The 26,467-nt window shown below is 45.4% G+C and overlaps 1 protein-coding gene across 2 annotated transcripts in view; it reads left to right on the top strand.

Annotated features, from left to right (window-relative positions):
- Positions 1 to 13,204: 13,204 nt before the first annotated feature.
- XPO6 (exportin 6) overlaps positions 13,205 to 26,467 on the top strand; it is a 47,064-nt gene continuing 33,801 nt past the window's right edge. Inside the window, exons 1-4 of one of the 2 annotated variants that reach the window (XM_049790940.1) lie at positions 13,205 to 13,436; positions 21,282 to 21,372; positions 22,756 to 22,868; positions 25,983 to 26,180. In XM_049790940.1, the coding sequence (XP_049646897.1) occupies positions 13,398 to 13,436; positions 21,282 to 21,372; positions 22,756 to 22,868; positions 25,983 to 26,180 (441 nt within the window). In that variant the 5' untranslated portion in view covers positions 13,205 to 13,397. The remainder of the gene's footprint in view (positions 13,437 to 21,281; positions 21,373 to 22,755; positions 22,869 to 25,982; positions 26,181 to 26,467) is intronic. The other variant, XM_049790939.1, reaches the window with a different exon arrangement.

The raw sequence follows: 26,467 nt of genomic DNA, 5'->3' as shown, positions 1-26,467 counted from the left end.
CTCTCCCACGGAATGGAAAAGGCGAGCGTGCCCAGCCCCGGGGAGCCCCTAATGGCTTCTGGCTTCGCAGCCCCCTCCACCCCATGCTTCCTGGAAGAAGGGGAGATCTTGCCGGTCATCGGCGCCCGGCTGATGGGACCCTGCTCCCCCCTCGCCGCACCCAGCGCAATAAAAACCCATTAGCTGCCTTGCAGCACCCACTGAAGCGTGAGACCAAGAGGCCGGTCACGAATCCATGTGGCTTCTGGCGGATGCCCCACAGGAGCTCATGGTGGGTGACAGACCTTGCCCATGGGAGCCCAAGCTCCACTCTCCTTCTCTGCCGCCACCTGCACCTCTGCTGGTCCCCTCCCAAAGTCGTGGGAGGCTGAGAACAGGGAAAGGTGCAGAAGGGCAGGTGGGGACATCTTGTTGCATTGCCTGGGTGTTTTTTTTGAGGTCTAGGAAGAAGGTAGGGACAGAGACTCTGAACTTTGTGTAGGTTTAAAAAAAGCCACAGGCCGAAACGAATCCTTTCTCCCTTGCTGTAACTTGCTGCCTCTCTCCCACCCTGCTCCTCCAGGTCTGAGGCTGTTGGAAGGGGTGATTTGGACAGCGGGATGAATTTCCAGGCCTCCCTTTCAAATACACATGAAACACTGGACCTGCAAGACCTGTCTGAAGCATGGTCTTGCCTGCGCTCCCCTGCCATGCCTGTTTATTTGGGGACCTCCTGTCATGTCTCAGTGCCCTAGTCCCATGCGCTTGTTTTGTTCCAGCCTAGAAGCAGCTGCCCTTCAGTGGGAACTGGGAAGGCATTCCCAGCGATACAATCGGTGTGCCGAAAACACAGCACCCGAGAACCCAAATAGTCTCAGATGAATCCCAACGGGGTGCAGAGCAGAGCAGGAGTGGAGGCAGGAGAACCTGGCCAGGAGCCACAGTGGCCACAGAAGACCCTTGCCCACCACAGCCACCCTGGCCAGGACGGACAGTCCTGACAGGGCTGCCCAGCATGGGGATGCGGGACGGTGCGGGATGACAGCCCCGGCTGATCGCCCTCCTCCCCTGGGATGCCAGGCTATGGGTGCTCGCACCCGGCACCGAGCGATGGCAGGCAGAGGAGGAAGGACACCCATCGTGGGGAGAGGCGTTTCGGGAGCACCCCTTCCCCAGAGCAGCGGGCTGCGGTCGTTGTCTAAAGTTAATTGCACGTATCTGTACTTTCCACAGGGATTTGTACTCAGGGCCTTTACCTGCTGTATTTTTTATAGCTTGCTAAATAAGCAAACTTATTGCCAAGCCACTTGGGAGACAGGGAGTGCTTGGGGCTTGCTGCACAAAACTTTCCCTCGCATTTCAAAGTTTCTTTATTGTACTTATAAAATACGGTTTAACCCTTTTCATCAAATTATTTTATGTTATGTGGCAGGGCAGTAAGATGTTCATTTGCATATCACATTCGGAATGAGTTACAGCTCAATTTGTGGTAGGAACAATAAAAGGAGATAGAAACAGATATGCGGCTGGATGCAAAGTGAAGCGTAGCCAGCTGCTGGGTTGGCGTTAGGCTCAGACTCACCCTGAAGGCAAAACCCAAACTCTGCAAAACTGGAAGAAAGCAATTAAATGTGGTGAATATTTGAATGTGTGATTAAACGGGCTGGAATCAAGGCTGGAGCTGTGCAGGAAGCTTTGAAAAGGCTTCAAATCACGTTCCAGTGCATTTCTGTGCATGTTTACAATAAAAATTGAGGGATAAACCATGCAGTAACAAATTATTTTCACAAATTCTGTTCCCTTGGTCTCCCAATACAGCCATTCGGCTCCATGGTATTTCCCTTCCTTCTGTTTTTTTAAAACACAAAGTTACAAAAAAAACCAAAACGGTTGATGGCTTCTCCCATCTTGGGGCTGATTCAGGCATAGTCTGAGCCTTGCTGCCTCCCTCTTTAGGAAACAGGTGGAGGAGCCCCAAATTAAAACATAAGGGCTGTAGACAGTCAGTGATTAGGGTGACTATTTCTTTTCTTTACTAAATGGCCCTTCCAGCAATGGGCAGAGCCCCAAAAAATGGGATGAAGGAGGCCTGGCGTCTGGCACTGCAGCGTTCCCGGGACACACTTCTCATGCTCCAGTAGTGCTGGTGGCAGCCATGGTCCTCGCACCTGGTTTTCTCCCGGATCAACACCACCACGAGGTCCCAGACGGGACTGTGTGAGACCTGTTATTTCGTACGCGAGGCACAAGGAGACCTTCCTTTGCCTTGGGGCAGATGTTTCTAAAGCAGGGACGAAGGCTTGCAAAGCTCAGAGCTCACTGTCAGCCCCAAATCCCATGCTAAAAAGTGTTCCACCCCCTTGGGTTTTGCAGGGGAAATAGGAATAGAGGAGAAAAGCTCCCTGTAAGGATCCAGCAGTTTGGTGGAAGGTTTCTCTTCTTTCTTCTGGTCTCCACCAGCTTGCTCTGTGCCTGCGGCACACTAGACCCCTCCCAGCCCAGGGAGCTGGAGCTGCTTCTGTTTTGGAGAGCCAAAAAAAATCAAAACCCACCCCAAAACACAAAGCGGTGGAAGAAATGCTTCTCCATGGCTTCGGAGGCAAGGCGTGCACGGCTCAGCAGGTCTGTGTCCAGCAGCTGGTTTTCCCCGGCCGGCAATGTGCACCTCAGAGCACGTGTCAACAAAGAATCCCTTCGGAATAACAAATGGCGATAATAAGATTATCCTTTTAATGGTCACCATGGTAACCTGCCCTCTGCTAGCGCAGCTGCAATATCTTGATGTAACCATTGCTGAGGTGGCGTCTCAGGGTACTTCCAGCCTCTGTTAAACACACGGGCGGGCACGGCACGTAGCTCAGCTCGGCCTAGCGTTTTGGAGGTGTCGGAGGGGTTTTGGAAGTGTCAGAGAGGTTTTGGAGGTGTTGGGGAGATTTTGGAGGTGTTGGATGGGTTTTGGAGATGTTGGAGGGGTTTTGGAGGTGTTGGGAATGTTGGAGAGGTTTTGGAGGTGTTGGAGAGGTTCTGGAGAGGTTGGAGAGGTTTTGGAGATGTTGGAGGGGTTTTGGAGGTGTTGGAGAGGTTTTGGAGATGTTGGAGGGGTTTTGGAGGTGTTGGAGACGTTCTAGAAGGTTGGAGAGGTGTTGGAGAGGTTCTGGAGAGGTTGGAGAGGTTTTGGTGGTGTTGGAGAGGTTCTGGAGAGGTTGGAGAGGTGTTGGAGAGGTTTTGGAGGTGTTGGAGAGGTAGGTTTCAGGGACGGTGCTCTGCCTGGGGGTGCATATGGTAATTTATTGACACGTGGCAGCAAATGGACATTAACTCCTGTGCGACGAGGAGGCGTCTCCTCGGCTGCAAGCTGCACGTCTCCTTCTTGGTGAGTTTTTATCAGCCTGCGTGGCTCAGGAACAGCGTTTCCACCCAGAGGGAAAGGCTGATCGGGGTGAGCAGGACAGGGACCCGTGGGGTCAGCGCTCTGCTGAAAGCATGGAAGTGGAAGAAAATCTGCCATGGAAAAGACACGGGACTGCTCAACCATAATCTTCTTGTTGAGCCTCGTGGTTAGTTACACCCCCATGGAGGGTTTATTTTCCTCCCTCTCTTGTTTTAATCCTCTAATGTAAGTGCAAGCTTTTGCAATATCCCCATATGTATATTGTCCCCTCTAAAGCCTATTAAGCCGCTGGTTTCAGCAGTCTCTCATAACTGTTAATGCCACAGGAGAGTTTGGGAACCATAAGTATTTTGATCTGTATTAACTTCATCAGTTTGGGGCTCTGGTTGGTCCTGGCTCCTTGATTTTGGCAGGCAGCAGTTAGGGGTTGAATTTCCATTTTTTAAATTCACCCACCGTTCTGGATCTCTCTGTTAACGTCTTCTCTCCTGGCCACGTCAGGCATTGGAGAACTGAGGGCCACAAAGAGCCCCAGGTTGAGTTAAAACTGGGGGATGGGACTAGGTGTTCACGAAGGGGTTTCTAGGCCGTGTAGTTTCTTTATTGTTGCTAACGAGGACTTACAGGGTTGGGGGTTCCCCCCCTCCCCGAGTTCATTTTACTTATTTAATTCGTTACACGGGCACAAAGCCAATGCAGATTGTAACTCTCCTGGGAGGTGGGGAGGAGCCGGGAGGCTGCACAGCCGCCCCCCCTAGGGTCGGGGTAGGGGCCCGGGCCCGGGCCCAGGCCCAGGCCCAGGGCTGCCCCACGGCTGCCCCACCGCGTTGCCAGGCAACGCGTGCCCTTAGCCCGTGGCCGGCGGCTGGCAACTGGGTGCTGCCGAAGCCCCGCCTCTCAGGAGGCGTGACCAAACGTATCCCCGCCCCTCGGGGGGCGTTCCCCCCGCTCCTCTGACACGGGTGGGCACATACAACCAGCCCGACCGCCGCTTCCTCCCGGGCGGGAAGGGCCTCTCGCGCATGCGCAGCCGCGCTGGGGCGGGGCGAGGCGCACCTCTGGGAGTGCACCTTCCCTCCCTGCCCCCCCCCGCCCCGCCCCGCCCCGCGCCCTTCTCCAAGATGGCTGCCGGCGGCGTGCCGCGGAGAGGTGCGCATGCGCCGGCACCACCGCCTCGACCGCGATTGGCCGCAGGGGTCCGGCGACCGCTTCCGGTGGCAGGGTGGGGCGGGGCCGACAGAGCCGCCTCTCCGGTGCGCGGCAGGATGCGCCTGGCGTAGCCACCGGCCGCACCGACAGCCGCCGCGCCGGGCCGGGCCGAGTTCCCTTCCCTTTCCCTCCCCTCCCTTCCCGTCCCTTTCGCCGGCGACCGACGCGCCCTCCCGGGCCAGCCCTCCGGCGGCCCTTCCCAGCGCCCCGGGGCTCCCCGTCCCCGCCGGCCGGGGGAGGCCCGGGGGCTGGGAGGCGGCGGCGGCAGCTCCTCTCCGGGCGGGGGGGGGGGCCCGCCTGCGGTGCCTGGGGCTCTGCGGCCGGCGGGGGGTCGCCGGTGCATGGGCGGGGAGGCCCCGCCACCGGCCGCCGCCGGCCATGACATGAGCGGAGCGCGGTGCCCTGCCTAGAGCCGCCCCGCGGGAGCCGCCGGCAGCCATGGTGAGTGCGGGCGGGGAGCGGGGCCGCCGCGGAGCTCCCCCAGGGCGGGGGGGTGGGGGGTTCTCCGGCTGGGCCTGCGGCTTGTCCCGGGCCCGCCAGCCCTCAGGGCCTCCCCCCATCCCGTACGGGGACCGGGCGGCCCGGGGCCTGCTGCGGGGAGCCGCCCGGGCAGCGTCCCGGCCGGGGTCTGTGGGTGTTAAGGGAGGCCTTCACCCTCGGGGCCGCCGTGGTAGCGAATTTAAAAAAGCTGTGAAGGCAGAACTTCTTCCTAGGAGCGTTTGTGCCAGAGGCTGTTGAGAGTTACAGGTTTTCTCCAGTGTCGGACGTGGATTTGCCCTGTTCGCCTCCAATTTAGCCTTGGATAAGCTGCAGAAACGACCTGGATTCCTTTCTGCGCAGAGCGTTATTTAATTCTGCTGTAGGTACTGGTGGTCAGCTGCCTTCCAGCAGCAGCAGTCATAGCTGTGTGCAGTCCTACCAAGAGATACAGAGCTGAGATACGGCATGCTTTGATTTGCACAATCTTTTTTTCTCTTGATAAGATGTGAGAGAAGACATCTTTAATCCATTGGGTGCACGCACAGTCAGGCTTGCAGGGCTGGTAGGTGGAAATATGTCTTTAGGGGATCGCGATGCTGCTCACTATTGCCATACCAAGCGCTGGCAGTGATATGCTTAGTAACAACTGCTATTCTTATTTTTCCCTTGTTCTACCTGCAGGGAAGCCTTATATCCCAAAATTTATTGTGTTGACAAAGGGAAGCCACAAACACGTACTTTGCAGTTGATCAGTAAGTAGAGAGATGTGTTCTGCAGCCCTGGATCTGTTCATGGAAACCTGCTTCCAGTCTCACCCAGAGAGTCCCACTGGGCAAAGGCAGTAGTTACTGATCTAGTTTTCAACCACTTTCTAGCTTAAGCTGTCTTAGATAATGTTGGCTCAGGCCTTGTACCCCTTTTTCTTCAGGAAGATGGGTTCTTAGTTTGCAGCTGTGAATTTCTTCAACCAGGAGCTGAAATAATCACATCTGCACATGGTTTGGTGTGCTTCTGGTACACCATTGCTAGTTTATTGAAACCTTGCTCTCTGTAGCCCGTTTCAGTTGAATTTCATTAGTCCCTTTGAGAGGCTTTGCTACCCCATATGGTGTCTGCTGGGGTGGGATATGGTCCTCTGAATAATTACAAGTAGCAGCCTGCTACTACTTGGTGTGCGTGCGTGCTTGATCAGTCGGAGGGATGTACCTGCCTGCTCAGGATGGACTGTCTGCCAAATGTCCCAATTCTTTCTGAATTTAGCTTTGGCCAAAGCTAGAACAAAGGGCAATGTTGCCGAGGTGGATTCTTTTTGGTGATTAGCCCAGGTTCAAGAAGATGAATAAATACTGTGGTTGAGTTCGGAGAATGTGGTGGACCAGTTGTATGTAACAAATTGTAGCTCTGTATGTGGAAAGAGGTTATCAAGTTTTGTGCACTAACAATTGCAGGTGGTGAAAGGACTTCTTAGGTCTTCCCTTGCCTTCATACAGATATACACGTTTAGCCTGCTGAATTACATCTTGTTTTCATTTCTTTTCCTTGAGCATCCGCTATTTGGTTCAGCTACAAGCCAAGTACTGGCTTTGGAAGTTGAAAAGCAGTCATTGGGCTATACTGCAGAATTTACTGTTGTAACTCTTCATGTGACTACTGTGCAAGATTTTCCTTATGCTCCCATTTCCTTGGAGCTTACAGATGGGCATGTTCTGCTGGTAGTGTACCCTCCTTCCTGGAAACAGTTGGAAAAGTGTGAAGATGAGATGGTGTAAGGCATACTGGGAACAAATAAAACATAATTAATCTCTGCTGTCAAAAATACAGACTTGTGGAAGCAGGTTTTATTAGTTGAAGTTGAATTGAGTGGATCCTGAAGGGTGTAAGCAATGGGAGCAGTAATGAGTTAGAGCTTGATTAGCTGGGAAGGAGTGACAAGAACACACTGTTAAGTTAAAAAGAAGGGGAAACCAGTGATGCACAATGTGCTCAGAAGCTACGTGTGTCGTAGAACAGGTGCCAGTTCAGCGTGCTTGGATGCCACTAATGGCTCAGAAATCTTACGCCATCATTAAAAAGCTATTTAGTTTCACAGGAAGCTTGAATCATTCTTTTGCTTCTGAGATATTTGTAAAGAGCAGCCCTGCTGTGTCAAGCTTTCTGGTTGTCGTACTGTGTGTGGTGATTATTACATGCTGGTGGCATGTCAGACTACTAATGCGCATTGCATGTCTGCTAAATAGTTCCTGTACAGCATCCAGTTCGTGGCTTTCTGTGACAAAGGTGTGTCAATGTTGATGATGTCATGGTATGTTTGTAGAGAAGATAGAGAACTGTAAAATACAGGCTTCTCAAGTGGATTTCTGTGGAGTCAAGTTAACCTCTAAACACAGAGTAACTAGCTCCAATTGACGCGCTCAGGTGGCACTCTTCAAGCTTTTCTCTTCTTTAATAGACCACAAAGTATTAATATGGTTTCCTAGTCAACTTTTAGGATCCTTCTAGATGAATTTAGCTAACAGCTTCGAAATAAATATTGTTCATGGAACTACTCCTTGAACGCATTCATGGTTTGCATCCAAATAAGCTATGCGTTTGTCTTCTCACTCATTCCTCCACCTTTCTTCTGCTTCCACTAGCAAAGATGAACCATCTCTGAAACCATTAGGGCTCAGTTATGATCTCCTGAGCATACCAGTCACCTGGCAAGTGTATTCGTAAGTCCCATGTAAGGTTGGAAGTCAGGTGATTACCTCCTAGCAAATGTATTCTTCAATTATGCGGGATTTGTATCCTGCCAGCAACTAGATGAACAGCTTAGGAAGAGGGACTACTTCCAGGAAATGCTATTGTGTTAGGTATCAGATTTAAAGATGTCGTATGAAGTCAACCCTTCAGTCAAGAGAACTGCAAACAGGCTTCTCAAACACGTTGGCTTTAGTTACAAAACAAGTCGCGCTTCTTTCAGGTTATCGCTAGGCCTCATAAATGTGTAGTGAAGTGGGAAGCAGACAATAGAAGTAGCAGCAGTAGATCCAAAGAAGCTTGTGTCCCTGTTCTGCATGAAGCAAATATAGCTTGCAAAAATGGAAGTAGGCAGTGGGCGTGTGTAGCTTGGATCTTTCTAAATTTTCCCCAGCAGCATCCTAGCTTTTATTTTATAGCCCCTATTATCACCTTCCAATTTTTTTTTAGCAGTAAATGCTATCATTTTCTTAGACTTAAAGCTTCCTTTGGAGACCCGACGATGGTTTAAGCCTTCCATTTGCTAAGGAATAAAGTATGTCTGGATTGCAGCATATCTAGCCAGGTAGTGCTGGTGAGCCATAGGTTGTTCTGGCACTCTTGGTTGCCAGGGAGCTTGCTGCTGAATTACCAAAATAGCTCACATTTATTATGTATGTCAGTGTAGCTGAGCTGGTGGCCCTAAGGCTGGAAGGGTCTGTGGGCTGTGATCCAGTCCTGTGGTTTTGGGACCACTCCCAATGTCTACTGTGCAGGTGGCTGAGGACATTGTTGCGGCAGGAGCAGCAGCGGCAGCTTCTTGCTTTTGCAAGAACCCTCTGCCTGGCTGTCCCATCCCAAGCTAGAGATGCTTAAATTGCGTTTGGGCTGCTGCCACCCGGTCCTAAAGCAGGTGAGCTGTGGGGATGTCTTCCCATACCAAGAGATGGAGAAGATGGTAAAGTTGAGTGTGCTGCCTGTGCTGGGGCAGGCAGGAAGCACTTTGCTTGATGGGGAGGTTTTTGAGACCAAGAGGGAGCTGGAGTGTGTTGTCCCCTCCCCCCGGCAGTGTCTGCTCCGACATTGCTGGCTGATGTGCGGCATCAAAACTAGACCGCTGTGGTGTAGTAGTCTGAAGTTCTGTCATCTTTCTGTATATCCCCTTAAAGTACGTAGTTTAAAAATAAAAGTAAACCCTTTTTGAAACCATTCTGACTCACTCCACTGAGCAGAGAAGCAAGAGAATAGGAACTTCGAAGTTCTAGCCTCAGCTCCAACATCTGGCTTCCTTTTTTTGGCCTTCAAGTCACGTCATAACTTTCTGTGCCCCGTTATTATCCCCGCTATATTAAATCTTTAAATGGGAGCTGAGACTTAATGCTGGTGAACTGTTTCACATATTTATTAGTTCTGTAGCAAAGCCACCGGCTGGGTGGGCAGCTCTATCTGCTGTGACACCCTCGGCAGCAGCATCTGCCTGCGGTGGCCCTGGGTGAAGGCTGAACCTGCGTGTCCCTTTTGGCAGAGTTAGAAGAAAGGGGAATCAGAACTGAGTTTGTAGCAGGAAAGCTGGTCTCAAGCATGGCTGTGAAGGATGAAAGCTTTTTCTTTGAAGAAAATAGCTAATTTAGTGGAATGGTTATACATAATGCCTTTCAGGATCTATAACTACAGTACATACGCTGTATTTCAAAGGCTTGGGTAGCTAAATGTCAGCTGCACTGTCTCCAGATGGGCTAAAAGGTATTAAGGCAAAATTATTGAGCCTCACGGTCTACTAAACTAGCTCAAAAAGCCTCTTTCTGCTAGGTGATGATCATGGCAGTGCGCTGATAGATGAGTGTTGGTTGTTGGGATTGTTTTAGTAGAGAAGCATAAAAACCGTGCCTGTACTACTAAGCTCAGGCAGTGGGGTTCAGCGCTGCAAAGAGATCGCTCAGTGTGCAGATGCCTAAAAGCTCCAAGGAATTTGTGTTCTGTTTGGTTATTTTAATGCACACTGTTAGGTGTTGCCATTTAGATCAGGGAGAAGGAGCTGCTATTACTGTTGTTATATTTCTTAATGGGTGTTAGTATATGCAAAGCAGAAAAAAATGTAGCTTTTACGTGTATAGGCTGATACCTGTCTGATAGAATGGGTCCTAAAATCCTTCCAAATCAATATCCTTTATCAGTCAGCAGTATTTCCTGTTAGTAACTATAAATGTATTTGGGTCGCTGCTGCCTTGGCCTTCTCTGCATCCCAGGTGTTAACATGGCAATCTTCTACTTCTGGAGAAAAAAAAATTGGGTGTTTGCCAGCTTTGTTTTGTCAAAATAAGATGCTTAGAATACCATTTATAGAAGGTAAAGTGTGTAGCATGGGGCTGTTCTCTTGTGAATGTCTGGTTGCTCCAACAAAAGTGTAAATATTTAAGTTTGATAGAGGAGAAGTAATTGGCTTTTTTTCCCCTACTGATTATGATGTTCAAGAAGTTGCTTACTCATCCAGGCAGCCCCTGGGTTTTATTTCTGTGCTCAGAAATGGAGTGGGTCATCTGGTGAGAGCCTCTGGCAGGTTGGGAATGGTGCAGCTTCTCCAAGCCTGGGCTCAGGAGCACCTACAGTTTATGAAAGGTGTTTGTGTGGTGAAGCAACTTTTTTTCCAATCTTAGCTTCCTCCCCCCATGTTTTATTCCTTTCTTTATCCACGTTTCTGTTTTTTATTTACAGTCGGCATAGGAAGCTTTCACTCTACCTGAAGTGTTTCAGGCTCTTCTAGCAACATAATAAATTTCTTAATTCCGACCTCCCCACCCCCCCCCCCCCCCACCCCCTTCCCTGATCTCTCTCCTTTGGGGATCGTGCCCAGAATTACATTTCTTTTACCATTTCCCAGTACTTTGCATTCACGCTCCAAATTATCTTTTTTGTTTCAGCATCTCCAAGTTTGTGGCTGGGTCTGCAAGTCTGTGTGTATTTTTAGTGGTTTGACTTAGTTAAAGCCGTAATAAAATAACGCAGCATGAATTTCTTCCTAAGAGGGAGTGTCGTGATTTCTTTTTGTCCCCCCTTTTGAGACAGGAGCGTACTCATCTGTTTTGTATACTGGCTTGTCAGAATGCCAAAGTCGGCATTAAATGCAGGGGATGCAGTCTTCTAGAGGAAAGAGTGTTTTGGGTTGGGTTTTTTTTCCTTATGAGAGATAATTTTGTCTGACAAATCTGCATTGTGCTTGGTTGATTCTCTCCTGCTTCCGTGGATAAAACCAACAGATTTCTTCTGCATTGCAATACCACTAGTCCTTTTCTTTGGGATTGAGGGCAGTTTCTTCCGCTGAAGTTTGTCTCGGTGGTTGTTTTCCTGGAGTAGTAGCTGGTGTCAAAGAACAGCCTGTTTAAAATCGAGGTCTGGAAGGGATACAGTAGAGAGCAACTCTGTAGTGGTTAGATTTGTTCCTTTGCTTATGGGGGATAAGATTGAATTTTCTACAATTCCTTAGCTTTCTTTTTGCCAGTATGGAGGAAAAAAAAAAAAAGAGGAGGAGGATGTGATCCATGGCCTATAACCTCTGACATGCAAGTATAAGGTAGGTGCTGAGGAGCAAAGCTATTCCTGCTTCCATCCATGGTGGAGGGCTGCACCAGCCGCTCCTCTGATCCTGCTAGCAGCACAGGAGAAGCAGTTTTTGTGATGGGGGGGGAAAGCAAAGGAGGAAAAAGGCTGCTTTGCAGCAGCTTGCAGCGAAGTTTCAGCTGTTTTTTTCTTGTTTCCTGCTGGTGCTTGATGAAGTGGGTTGGGTCACATTGACCAAAGTCTAGTTGTGTGTTGGTCTGTCGGAGCCCCCCGTCCCAGGGCAGATAGCTGTGTCGGCCTGGAGCTGCAGGAGATGCAAGGGTGAGAAGCAGACTGCTGTTGTGAAATACCCCAAAGTGCAGAAGCATTACAGATATCAAGATCTTGTTTTTCTTTAAGTGGACTAGATGTTCTTCCTGCATGTGCTGTCCTTTGGAAACATTTAAAATAAATAAATAAAAAAATTCTTCTAGAATTATTCCCATGGTGTTATCCATGATAGTTTCATTATACACTCTTAAATGCCTAACACAGGTTTGAAAGCTCTTGCCAGGAATTAAACTTGCAATATCACAGGCTTTTTTTCTTCTGTCAGGGCGCTGAGGGTTTATAAAATACCATGCAGTGTAATCATACCTCCTTGGAAATCGGGTCTGGCTGGTGTAATATATTGGGTAAGGTATAATCCTTCTCCCAGGTTTACCATAAACCTTGCACTGATGTCACTTTGCGTAGTGTGGTGTTGGGGAAAGTTTTTCCCCAAGGTAATGGGCTTAATCCTGCCAGGCAGAAGTGGATGTTGGAGAACTACGTGGAAAATGAGCAGCTCAGATGTGTCAGCGCAGGTAAAATCTCACCGGGGGTTTGCCTTTCTGTAGATGGAGCTGCATCTGAATAGAAGGACTACTTCAAGAAATATGCTGAATAATTGTTTTCTTCTTACGTTTGCTTTCTTTTTTCCTTGTCCTAGTGCTTTCCATTTCCAACTCTGCATATGTGCATAGTGTCGGAGACTCCTTAAGTTACGATTGCAGTTCAGATTGTTTGTCAGGGTATTACTGTGAATTGTCTGTAGGTTCAGATAAATAAGGGCTTATTTGCAGCTTTGCAGACAGTAAAGTATTTGAAGTGTTTTTAAAAAAATCTGTTAATGCATCTTGGACGGCTTACTGCTGATATGCAAGCGTGCCAGGTTTACAACTCCTGTCACTTACGCACCTTTTTTCTAGTCTCCCCTCTGGTCAAGTTGCTGCTGCATTTGAACAGGTGGTGAGGAGAAAGCTTTTTAGCATTTTTAAGTGTGAAATATCCATCTGTAAGAGCAAGAATAGAGTTCTTTAGGTGTGGTTTTTAAAACTAACTTCAACTAAAAAGACCATTCTTTATACTTTTTCTAAGTTCATTTTACATGCCGCTGCTCGTCTATTGATTGTTCTGGACCATTTCAGTAAGAAGATGCAAGTGTTTTTCTTACCACCTTTTTATTTTTAATAAATAATTTTTATAAGGAGTTTTTTATTCCCTCCACAAATACTGTCCCCCTGACATACCTGTGTCCAAAATAGTATGGCCTTGGGATCTTTTTCTCGCCTGCCTTTTTAAAACTCAGGTTACTTCACCTAAAATGGCAGGGGAAGTGTTATCTCAATGAGTTAAGTTGCATGTATTTGTTTGGGCTAGCCCTGTGGTCCTGTTTGTGCAAGCTTAGATTTGCTTAGGCAGAGAAAAGGGAAGTGATTTGTACCCTGTGACCGTGGTCCCGCAGCTCCTGCCTGAGCATCGCCTTACAGGAAAGGATGGGATCTCCCTCCGAGGTGTGGCAGGCTGGTTTGAAGTGTGGCACATTCTGGGGAACCCAGCAAGGGGAGAGTGTGAGGTGAAAGGATGGACCCAAATACAGATTGGGGGGGGGGGGAAGAGAGAGAAATTTCCTTCAGAGATGTGAGTTTCTAGACTTCACTGGAAGAGTTTAAGTTATTTTTGTACTCTGGGAGAGAACCAGAGTCACCTTGCAGTATTTTATCATCCAGAAAGTGGCTTATGCCCAGCTGACCACTCTTGGCTGATGATCAACCTTGTGCGGTGTCCATCTGAAGAGCGTACTGTGAGTTTATGGCTTGTTTTTTCTGATAATACCCAAACTGAAAATTTGTTGTCAGTGGTGGCTTAAAAAGTGGTGGACAGCAGCTGAGTGAGAGCTGTCTGAACTGAGTGTCTTGCTGAGGAAAGTCTAATGACTGTACCCGGATTGTCAAAGTTAAGTCGTAAGTCCAAAAAGTGACCCTAGTACCACCTGTACCCACCTGGGACGCCTGTACTATGGTGACAGGCAGTAGTATGATGCCAAATATGGATCTCCAGTAGTCTGCTTTGGGTACTTCTGCACTTCTCATCTGTGTATCATTGTTTTAGCAGCTACTTGTTTGGGGAAATAATGTGTTGTTAAGTCTTTTCCAGCAGCTAAACTGCAGTAAATCAGTGGGCAAGTCATTGTCTCTTGACCAGCCTGCCTTCCCTGGGCGGCAGGGGCCCATAAATTGCTCTTGTGCTTGTCCTCAGCAAGAGCATGGCAACGGTGCTGTATCTAAACCTTACTTTGCTTATGCCAGCTTGCTATGATTATTTTATTCCTTTAGTGGGTTTCTAAGAGAACTTCTAGGTGTTGAATTTTAATGCTTTATGCTTGCTGCATTTCCATGTAATGAGCATCTTTTGTAAACAGCAAAGCAAACGTGGAATGCTTGGTGGAGGACACACTGGATACTGGACTTGATTATGTGGATTAAGAGTTAGCAGTTTAGAAAGAATCAGATTCGGACACTTGAGCCTGTTAGTCAAAGTTCAGCCTTAAAACCTGAAGCCTGGTTAACTGAACCTACCTGTACAAGAAGATTTAAGAAATAAGATCCCTTAGGTATTCAAAAAGGTGCCTGATTACTTGTGTAGCCGGCAGTGTTTACAGGTAAGATGATCTCTTTATCCTGTTCAAGAAATCAGATTATCACTGCTGGCTCTCCATAGCCTGTTCCATGCAGTAGTGTTCAGCCCTGTGGTCATTCTTAGTCTTTAGCTGATGGTTAAATAAAACACGTTGATTCCTGAATTCCAGTCTGGGATTTCTGAAGTGACGAGTTGTACAGGCAGAAGGGCCTTGAGCAGCTCTGATGCTGGACATCAGCTTCATCACAGCGGGGAGATCGTAATGTAGTGCCTTTATTCCTCCGCCAATCACCTTGAGGTAGAACAGTAATTCATTACTTTTATAGTAGATTTTTTTGCTTAAATTGTGGTATAACAGCAATGAATTTGCAAAATCTACATCTCATTAGTGAGCTGCCGAAGTTGTGGCCCTTGAAACGAATGAACCAGATACGTGGGTTGTATTCTGCAGCCAGAAGATCTCTTGAAATGGCACCAGGAGCCTGAACTGTTCTCAAAGCACAGAGTGAAGCTGAGTCTAGTTTCGGTTCATCAAACCACAAAAACATCTCTGAAATGCAACAAGGAAACTGAGAATAAAGACTGAGCTGTGTCTTGATACCATCAGCAGTGTACTGCCAGGGAGCACGTATGTTGCAGGGTCTGCATTCTGTCTCCTAATTTAAGACCTCTGAGTTATACTGATAAGGAGACCTTGGGAATAAGTGTGAAAGCCCAGACTTCTAAAATCATTAGTTGAAAACGATTAAATGTAGTAAGTAACGCTGCCTTTGAGCTGCACAGCTCTGGCTCTTGGTAGTGTGCATTCATCCTTTCTAGAGGATGTGTTGGGTGTCACACGGCTTTTTTTTAAAACAGTTCATAATTCTGCTTTTGTTGCTAAAAATAATGCTGCGCTTTTCATGAACTTCACTGCATCGAGTGACTGACCCAAGGCTGTTCCAGAGGTTCGCTGAAGTGGTGATAATAATCTGTGCTTTGTTGATAGCTGCAAAAGGTGGGCTTTTGTGACCCACACAAACAGGCTTGAAATGACCCACAATCTTTCTGAGAGTGTAATTACATGTTCATTATCATGTTATGTTAAGGCTCGGGCAGGGAGGGGCTCTGAAAGACATTGTGGTAATTCTTAAATGAGTAAATTACGACCTTGGCACATATGCATGTAAGGTATGTGTATTAAATTAGTCTTGACTGAGTTTCCTTAAAAATTATCAACAACAATAAAAAAAAAAATGGAAGAAAATTAAGCAGCTGAAGTGTAGTGGCTTGTATTCTTATGTGTTATACCTGTACTATTAAGTAACTGCACAAAATTGGAAGCAGAAGGCTCTGAGGTGGAAGAGGATGGGACAGTGTAATTTAGCAAAGGCAGGGTGATGATGAGTTATTTTGTACTAGCAGCTGCCATTGTGGTGTGTGCATGATTTTTCTTTTTTCTTAATCTTGGGCACTGTCAGTGGCATTATAGTAATTCCTGCTGGGAACGCTTCAAACAACAGGGTTTCGCATTGTGTGCTCTCCTGCAGTCGCTTCTCTCCTGGAAGAGTTGCCCATTACGAGCACAAGCTGGTAGATGTAGCTGATACTCATTTTAACAGAGCTGGGTAAAATGTGATAAGATCCAAACCTTGATATCCAGGAGGACTGGTGATGGTAGGAGTCATGGTGGGTAGGAAGAGGTTGCAGAAGCAGGCTCCAAAAAATTAGGAAGCCAAGGCTGTGCTGGAAAAATATCTTCATTTGTTACCAATATATGGTGTAGGGAGGCTTTATGGGCTGGTGGGTGTTAGATACAGTGTGAAAAGTGCTTCAGCAGTGCAGGTATTGAAGGGAGGGATGGAACAAGAGTGGGTGTCTGAATTAAAAACGTGATGGGGTGCAGAGGGGTAAATAACTCCCTAACAGCAGGAGATCCCCTCCTCTTTTAAATAAAGAGTAGAGGCGTTACAGGGGGGCAGTAAGGGCTTCTGGGGTTCAGTGGTACAGGTGTTTTTCCTACCTGACACTGAAGGAGGTGTTTTTAAGGTTCCACTTGTGTGGTGTAAACCCCATTTTTCCATGGTAGAAGAAGGTGTTCTGGTGCTGCCTGAGGGATTATTGAAGTCACATTGGTAATGTTGCAGCTGCAGTTAACATCTTACTAAAAAAAAACTTTGTGGAGGGATTACCTTAATTTTGTCTTGGAGTCATATCCATTTCCAAACACATTAGGAAAAAAATCAACAGACATAACCCTCCTTTTACAGTTGTCACCAGCCTGAGTTGCCATATTTAGAGCATCATTTGTATGATCGATATTCTACCGAGCTGTTAATAGCAAACATTAAAAGGTTAACAGCTTGTGTTTTTATGGCAAAGCATTAGAGAAGAGCTTTCCTCTAAAAGAAACAATTGCTGTAGAGAACATAATATGAAGTAAAAAGATAGAAAGTGAACTCTAAATGAAAGCACTTCTGGAGAAAATTGAAATAGCTTTATAAAGCACTTTCATATCTTCCAGAATGATCAGGTACTATGCAAACTAAAATTAGTGTTGTATCTTCTATTAAAGTAAATGTGCAATGTCTAAATTGCAATCCAAAAGTCATTCCTCTGTTATTCGCCAGAGTTGGATGAGTAACTCGTCCTACCGGAATGCTTTAGTCATAGGCTACAGGCTAAACTGAATTTGTTATGGTGTCCTGGTTTAAGCAGCAAGGTACAAAGATTTTGCTCCTTTAGAGCCTTACTGAGATGCAGTGAACTGGAGTTTGAACAGCCTAAAATGCAGTAAGTTAGCAGCTATTAGTATTCTTTTCCTTAATCAACAGAAATCGGTTAATGGCTCATACATCTTAAAATGTAATTGAATGGTAGCCCTGAAATCAGCTGGTAGATCCAGGTTTTATACATCATTTTTGTTCTTTGGTGAATGGAGAATGTGCAGGTTCTTGGTAGCAAATCTTGTAATTTCTGTCAAAATAGGAAGCTGTAGTCTCAGCTGTGAATCTGTCATTTTGCTGGTTGTGTAAGACTGCTATTAAAGGTTGGAGTACGTAGATAAATGGTATGAGTAAGCAGCTGGTTTGATAACTAGTTCTAGTTTGATAACTGTTAATGAAACACCTTTAGCAAACTTAATGAGGCAAAAATGGGGATGATAAGGATGTAGACTGACAGTGGTGCTCTCCCACCCTGATCCATATCAAGTCATGCTCAGATCAGACTTGGGACAGACCTGACGCTTGCCTATGCAGCACAGACCCAATGTAGCACAGCAGCAGATGACAGCACCTGTTTTGGGGAGAATCGGCTATGACACATCTCTCCGAGATACTGTCTTGGAAACAATTTCTAGGTCCAAGTATGGATGTCCTACTGGTACACAGGTGTCTGTAGCTGTTGGTGTACCAGCATTTAGACCTGCTTGCTTAGTTTCCTGTATCACTTAACTTCTTCACCTAACCAAGCTGTGGCTGAGGACATCATCTTTGGCTGGAGGGTCTGCCGAATCTGGCAGCTGAGATCCTCCCTGCAAGAGCCTGCAGGTCTGAGCTCAACCATAGCATTTGGGCAATTGGAAGCAGTGGAGCCCATGTGGATGGTGGCATGTCAGATCTTACCGTGACTGTTTTTAGTGAATTGCAAAGGTTTTCATGGTAAAAAGCTGACATTGCCTGCTCTGCAAATGGGATTCATAGATTTGAGTATTTTTTTCCTAAATGGTTGACAGAAGAGAGCAAACAGCGTTTCCTGGCAGTTTGATCCAGCCCTGAGTAGCCTGAGCCATTGGGGGTGGAGGGGTCAGATTTTACCACTTGTGAAAATCAGTAAGAAGTATTTCTGGTTTAATAGTTGACTATTCTGTGATGCCTCATGCAGGTGAGGCAAACTGCCAGCCCTTACCCAGAAAGTCTGTACTAAATTCTGCTAATGATGGTCCAGACTTCATGACTTTCCTTAAAAACCTTTAAACATGAAATTTGCGTATGACCAAAATGGCTGAATATCAGACCAGACAGCAAGTGAAGTGAGTGCTGCTGGTTCTGGCTGCCTGTGGGGTTTGATCTTGTCCTGACTGTGCAGGACTGAGGCAGTCATTTATGTCCGTGCATTGCTGCTCAGTATCAAGGTTCATCAGCATGTCTTTTCGCAGACCCGGCTGATACTTGCCTGTTCTTTTCTTCAGTGCAGAGTAAACGCTGAGCCCCAGAAGAAAGCAAACTGCATATTAATGTGAGCGATAATACTGAGGTGCAGCTGGAAATATTACAGACAGGTACAGCCACAGGTCCTACAAACAGCTCTACTTTTATTATAGCCTCACTAGATAATCTGCTTTCTGGGGTGTCTGGATATAGGTATAGTAAATTTCCTCTGCAGCTCTCCAACAGCATGTGTCCTCTTTATCTCAATGACCTAGTTATCAGAACCTTTGCTTGGAAAGGTGGGTGGTTACTGCATGCTCCAGGAACGGTTAACTTGAGGAATACCCAAAGGCATTAGCAAATACAGAACGCTGCTCCCTACCTTTTTAAGTCCTGCCAATAGCTAGAAGGGGGTGTGCTTGGTGTGGCCATCAGATAGCATCTGGGGAAGACCTGGGAGGCTCTCCTGTTTGCAGAGGGTCCTGGGCTGAGTTTTGATTACTTCAGACAGTTTGTGCTACTCCACCTTCCTTTGGCCAAATGTCTGGAACAGCCAGGAGAAGTCAAATAGGAGAATAAACAGTCTTGGAGGTCATGCTGTTTCTTTCTGCCAGGTTGGCCTTGGATGCTGGCCAGCCTGGGCTTTTTACATAAAATGCTTGCTTTGTGCTCTGTTTTCTTTTTTGATTTTGATGCGTTGAACATTGTGAAGCTGGTGTTTTTATTTATTATTTTATTAAGTGTGTTCCTAGGAGTAGGCTCTGTCATCTTCAAAATCTCAGTTTGAAGTCAGTGGAGGACATGTCAGATGTTCGAGACTTATAAGAACTCTGCAATTTATTTCCAAAAGTAGGAAATAACTCTTGAATCTTGGAAAAAATTGACTTCTCATCTATTCTTCCTAAAGAAGGATTGAATTAACTATCCAAAACCGATTGAGCCCTGCTGTTCCTGTGTGAAGAGCTAACACTTCTCTGTGAATTGAGGTGATCTTGATCTTGGCTGGTGGACGGGTGGAGTGGGAGAGCAGTGCTTCTTACGGAGGGATTTGCATCATATTGATCTGCCCAACGTTTGGAAACTCCTCTTTGGGGGGGTGGCATCAGAAACTGTTGGTGAGGCTTACTCCGTGTTGAGCAGCAGAGAAGTAAACTACAGGGATTTACAAAAATGTTGGATATGTATGCCTGGATCTAATTGGGAGGAATTTGCAACAACGTGCAATGTCCCAGAACGAAATGCATAGAAATGGCAGTGTGGCTATATCCTAATGTCATTAAGGACTTCATCAATTTTTTTTTTTTTTTAAATGAGTCTCTTATCCGCAATGCTGCTGTTATGTGGGAAATGGTGACTGGCGAGAGGAGGAGACTGTTTGGTGGCTGAAGGGCTGGCCAGCTTCAAGGGGAAGTTTACAGTGCAAGGGATAGTTTGCAGAGACCATGTATAAATGTGTTAAAGAGGTGATAACGGGTGTTTGATCTTAAGCTGGCAAAGTGGCTTTGATTTAATTGTAGGTTATTTTAAGCCAATTTCCCACTAGCAATGTTTCTTGCTAAAATAGTCCTTGCTTTCTAGAGCAGGTCGTTAAAAAGAAAAAAAAAGCAGGGGGGAGGGGGAGGGAAGAGGAGAGGTAGGATGAAATTCAGTATTCATTTGTGAAGTAATTGAAAATGCATGGTGTCCTACAGAGCATCCATGTTTGGAGAGCAGAGCTGAATTTGTCTTCCCACGCTGTTGTGTTGAGTCGTCAGTTCTCCTGGGGGATTCATCCAACCCCGGGCTGTTTGAGGAGGGTCTCCTGCTTGCCTGGCCCTGTGGTGGTCCTTGGGGAAACTGCTGTATGTGGAAATGGGAACTAGCAGAAGCCTGTAGTGTTTCTGCACATTGTCTCACTTGCTCATCTCTTTGCAGAAGACTGCCGGTCATGGTTTTTCTTTCTGTTTTTATTGTTTTGAGGCAGAACTTTAAGTTTTCTTTAATGGCTTACTTTGGTTCTGTGCAGAGGAAGACTGGGGCTTGAATCTTCATGCATTTATTATTGATAGCATGTGTTGAAAACATTAGAGGAATGACTAATGGCATGGTCTGTACTGTAGCAGTACTGTTGTCTAAGGCTATCCATTATCAGGCTTAGACCATAAGGGAAGTGTGGTACAGCTAGAGAGGCTAAGCTCGGTGGTGAGCTGTTACTAGAGTAAGATCATCCCAGCTCCAGAGACTTGCAAAACTATAGTGACCTTGCAGTGGCTGTATGCTAATTCTGATAATTTTTTTTAGGACTTAAAACCACTGAGCTATAACCAATGAATTCTATAATAAAAGCTAAATTTGGAGATGGGGGGGATGTTCTTCTTGAATCAAATAGCTGAATACTTGTATATTGCTTTTCAAAGTGCTGGAAATTTCTCAATCTTTCATGCTGCCACTTCCTGAGCACCTTTGGTGCAGGTGGCAGTGTGGCACAGTGTGACACTGAGGCAAAGACAGGAATAGGTGTCAGGAGTCCTCTCAAAATTCATGCTTCCTGTGCTATCACTGTATTTATTATCTCTAAACATCCAAAAGTATCTTCACTTGAAGTTGCTGTCTTTGAGAATTATTTGACAAGGATGAGCTAACTTGAAATTACTAAATGCCACAAAAAAAAAAGGAAACTTCTTGTATTATTTTCATTAGTTAATGCAGCTGAGCAAATGGTCCTTCATGTCCAAAGCTTTCACTTGTGGTGGACAAATCTTGTTGCTACTTGACACCAATGAGTAGTTTAAATTCCAGATTATTTTGCCCTCCACCTGGACTTTGTGCTCTTGTTGGGTTTTGGGTGCATCTGTGACATGAATGATATTTTAACTCTTTCCTTTAAATGTCGTTCCCAGGCATCTGAAGAGGCCTCACTACGGGCTTTGGAGAGTCTAATGACAGAGTTTTTCCACAATTGCACAACGAATGAGCGGAAACGCGAGATAGGTGAGTTCATGCCCTTTCTAAAGGATGGTCCCCTTTGCTTTCTGCTGTCTGCAGACCTTGGCAGAGGTGACTTGGTTATGTTAAATATAGCACATGAAAGTGCTCTATCTGATACCAAATTTGTGTCTTAGCCTCTCCTGCTTATGTATGAAATTGAAGTAAAGGCTTACGTAGTTTGGGTTTCAGATATACCATGGCAGGTCCTATAGATAATTAATATGTTGGTAACTGTCTACTGCTGTGAGCATGGAGATGTAGGTTTTTATCAAGGGTAGTAAGTTGGTTAGGGTAGGAGAAGGATGTTACCTTTTTTCTGCCTGTACATTGTTGGACTGCATGTCCTGGAAAACCTCTACCTTCTGCCTAGATATGGGGCATGGACTTCGGATTTCTTTAGCATTAAGAAGGGAAAGCAGAAGACTGTCCTAGTTAATGTGAAATGACAAGTAGGAATAAACAGTGAGGTTTCATTTTGGCTGGTGTTATTAAATATGTCGTTGTGAAAACCAGCAGAGATCTTAGACGTGTTCTAGATTAGCTTCTTGGATCAGTGGTTAATGGCTGTAAATAGGCAGTTTGCTTTTATACTCAAACTTCTGCCATCTCTAACTTCAGTGCCAAAAGTATGATCAGCATGAAAAACTTGTCCCAGAAATCTGGTAAAATAAACAATAAGCAATTAGGCAAGGTGTTTTGGTTTGGGTTTTTTTCCCCTGTTGTGGAGATCTGCTGTGAAAAAGGTGAAAGCCTTCAGCCTCCCCTGTTTTCCTGCTTAAGTTGCAGGAAAGAAACAAATTGATTAAGGCTTTAATTTGATTAGCCTGTAAAATAGCCCTTGCAGCTTTTCCCTTTGCTGCATTTGGTATGTAGTCCCTTGATGTGAGATGACCAAATCCTGTACCTGAGTGTTTGGAGAGGTTTTTGATATGCTGCACTACAACAAAGTCAGTGGCTCTTGGAGCAACTGCATTAAAACAAGGGTGTTTTATAATGCTGTGTGTGATCTGAAGTACTTCTAGTCTTTCACAGTGACCTGGTATCCCGACATTTGGCTTTTATAGATAAAATGGTAATGCTTGTAATATAATTTTTGTGTGACCTATTTTAGTATTCAGCTATTAGTCTGGTGTAGTATTTATATCAAAATTGTATTCTAAAATGACATATCTATTTTGTGTTCATTAAAGCCTATTGTTAGATTGCTTTTAATACTTTGGAGTGTGATTATTTTTTTTTCCCCTCCTCCAGGTTGTTCAAGTCATTCCCTGAACGTGGGGTTTCATCCATGCTCAGTGTGATGTTGTGTGATCAGTATATGTTGTTATGGATTTGTTTACAGCTTAAGAATTTTAATGTCGTTTTTCTAATACTTTATTTTTTCAGAGGAGCTTTTAAATAACTTTGCCCAGCAGATAGGAGCCTGGAGATTCTGCCTCTATTTCCTGTCAAGTACAAGAAATGACTATGTAATGATGTACAGTTTGACTGTGTTTGAGGTAAGATGTGTACTGTTGCCTGCTTAGTGCATTTTCTGTCTGGTGCAGTTTTATATGGCAATCGATTTTATTTGAAAATGTTGTCTAAAATGGCAGTCCTAGTAAGTACGGTGATAAAGGATGCTTTTATTGCTCTCTCCTCAAGAGGTTGCTTAATGGCAGGCTAAGAGTAGGAGAATATGAATCTTTGTACACAAATTGAAGAATTAATTTCCTGGCATCTCTTAAGTACAAATTACCTACAGTTTCAGAGGCTGCTTGAGTTGTCTGTACAATGCTTTTAAGAGTGTTATTGCTTTTATACTCTTTTTATGGTCAGAAATATGTGCATGATTACCTGCTACTAGCTACTGCAAACTTAAATGCTAAGAGGGAAGACAAAGTTGCTTTTGTTTTTCTGACATGTTGTGGTTGATGCTCTTGAACTACATCCCACAAGCTTATGTGCTAGTTGCAGAGGCAAGGTCTCTTTTAGGAGACCACATCCCAATCTTTACCTATTTATAAAAGAACAAAGTTATGGTTAAAAGCCTAAATATTGAACTGTATATCTACTGGAAGAAACAAAAGTATTCTGTGAGCAGCTGTGTTCGATCAACCATTTCTCAGTGACCAGTGCAGTGTCTTTCCCTAACGATATTCTGGGGCTTGGTCAATGTCACACCTCACCCTGGTCTGTCTGTGGCCTCTGCATTGTGATCTTGGCTGCATTGGCAGTCTGAGCTGTGCTCCTAAATCAGAGGGGTTTTATATCCTTTGCAATGGGCCACTTTTTAGATAGATCAGACAACGGTGTTCTTAAAAGTTGTGTTGTTTTGACGAATTATCTCTGGTGGTGTTGACTTCTTCACTTAAAATGTTCACTTTGTATATCTGGGGTTGCATTGGGAGTCTGGACTCAGTCTGCAAACTGAATCTGGTTTGCCTTCCTCTCAGAGGGGTAATCATGACAAACAGTATGGGAGTGTTTCCCTGCACTGGGGATGGATGTCACAGCAGCTGCCTGCAATAATTAAACAAATTTTCATGAAGAGGAAAGCAGGTTTGATTTCTGAGCCTCTGCTTCTCGGGGTGGGGTAAGGTGGGAAAGTAGTACTGAAAAAATAGTTGGGACCAGAACTAAGCTGAACAAAGAAATCACTGTCCTGGTGTAAAGTGAGGGATGCGAGTCCACAGTTCAGTTGAGAGATTAGGATCTTTCCATTAAGGAGCTTGAATTTCTCAAGTTAACTACTGTAGCACTGTGCATTCCACTGGTCCTCATAGCTGTAGGCTGTTGTAGTCTGCAACTTCATCGGTCTTCAACTGTGTGAGTACTGAATGTCTGTAAAAGTGTGTATATAAACGCAAGGATCATTCCCAAAACTTCCTGAGAATGCTTCATTTCCTAGAATGTCAAGGAAGTTAACAGTGCATCTGGAATAAAAATTCTCATGGGGCCCCCTTCCATATGAACTGTTTTCTCTTCTTGCTTTTGGAAAAGAGAAAATCTTCCCAAAAACATTTCACAGGTGGAGAAAGGTTGCACTTTCAGGTCCAATGAGTAGGATAAAACTCAGTGGGCATTAAAGCATGAATATTAAAGCTGAAAGCATCTTCCAATTTTATTGGGGCTTCTGAAACTCTTGTTCTGGACTTGCATCAAGGAGCTCTCCATTTGGTTGGGTCGTTGTTGTTAAGCAATACTTCTGGATCTTCTCTGCAAGAAACCCCCAAAAGCAACCTCTTTGAGGAACTTAATGTATAAATACACCTCTGTACCTCTACACTGAACTGGCACCTCGGTACAGTATGTCTGTACTGTGAATTGGATTTGCTTTGATCATAAATAATCTTCCATTTTCTGCAACAAACCCCTTTGCAGTATTTCCTGCTTTTGGGTTCTCCATGATGGGCACAGACCTTGCCTCTGTAGCAGGCCTCCTCAGTAAGTTATCCTGAGAGGCTCAGCTAGCTCCTAATGCTCCAGAGCCCCTAAATGGGATCGTAGCGTGGCAGGAAAGCGATTTGCAACTCTGCCTTCTTATGGATTTTGTCCGGCTTTAAGTGGACTAAAAGCTTTCTGTTAAAGTGGTGCTCTGTCACTGCAAGGCAGTCACTCTGATGACCTTCCAGCTTGGCTTCAGGAGACCCAGGTGGCATCAGAGTCATCTAAAACCAAACTTGCTTCCTCTCTTTTTTTTTTCTGCTTCATACAAATCTGTGCTTCCCCCTTTAAAGGGGAAAATCTAGGTGTCCAGGGTTAAAAGATAGTGGAAATACTTGATATGTATGCCAGCTAGTTCTGCTTGACCCAAAACCAGTTAAAATGGTAATGTGCTGGTTGCTGTCACTTGTCAGTTAATAGAAATGATGGTGTATTCAAAGAGATATTGGTAGCAATTTCTGGGGCATTGAAACCCATCTTTTGTGAAACTTCAGTGTTGGAGGGCTTCTACAAATCTGATACGCTTGGGGGGGGTTGGGATTTTTGTTAGAGCTCATCCCTATACACTATACGGCTTGTAAGACATGAGCTTAGTGAGTTTTGTTCTGAAGCTTGAGCCATCGCTGTCTTTGGTTGCCTGAGTACCCGTTAGGTAGCAAAGCTTATTCCAAGTTAAGTTAGTGGTGCAGGGTTTGCCCTTTATTAAGGTGCTCTTGTTCTGCCTTGCTTAGTTTGCACACACTCACCTCTACGTGTTGTTAAAGATGTTAGGGTTGGTACTGGACTGCTGAGCAATTAAAGCATCTTAAATTTCAGCTCTTTGCTCAGCGAGCCTGTGTCAGAGCTCTAACAAAAGACAAACATCTTTTGTTTAACCTGCTAATACCTGCTTGTTTCCTTATCTGCAGGTCTGCCCATGGCAGCAGAGAAGGTTGAACTGCATCAAATATAGGTGCCTAAGTTTTTAACTGACCAGGCTTGGTCAGTGAGAGGCCTGGATAGATTTGAAAGCTGCAGCCTTTTCCCTGCCTGTGCATTGTGGCAGACACTGGCAATCCCGGGGCATAAGATGTAGCGGCTCTGCCTGGTGCTCTGTACCTGCATTATGTGTCCACATTCTCTTGCTGTTTAACTTCAGTGAAGCATGTCTAAGATGAGCTCATTTGGGAGGTCTATTTCTTTTCCAGAACCTAATCAATAAGATGTGGCTTGGGGTCCCATCTCAAGACAAAATGGAGATCCGCAGCTGCCTGCCCAAGCTCCTTCTAGCTCACCATAAAACTCTGCCTTACTTCATCAGGAACAAACTCTGCAAAGTCATTGTGGATATTGGCCGGCAAGACTGGCCAATGTTCTACCATGACTTTTTTACTAACATCTTGCAGGTAAGAAGTTTCTAAAGGGAAAACTTGGTTTCATTCACAGAGAGACATTATTTTGTTTTCTTGAGTAGTGACTTCCCTTGATGAAGATAAAATAATTGCGTAAAAAACAAAGTTGCTTCTTAAACTCCTTTTTTTCCTTTTTAATTTTAAAAATAACCCTTAGCTTCCTACATGTTACATTTCTTTCTATTTTTGACAAAGGTACAATCATATTAACTGCGCTTTGAATTTTAAATATTTAGGAGTAGTAGTTGAAAATGGAGGGCTTTTGGGTTCTTTAAAGAAAA

The sequence above is a fragment of the Accipiter gentilis genome, chromosome 33 (genome assembly GCF_929443795.1).
Source record: "Accipiter gentilis chromosome 33, bAccGen1.1, whole genome shotgun sequence".
Taxonomy (NCBI): Eukaryota; Metazoa; Chordata; class Aves; order Accipitriformes; family Accipitridae; genus Astur; species Astur gentilis.
The sequence above is the reverse complement of the archived record's forward strand: the minus strand, read 5'-3'. Positions and strand labels throughout refer to the sequence as shown.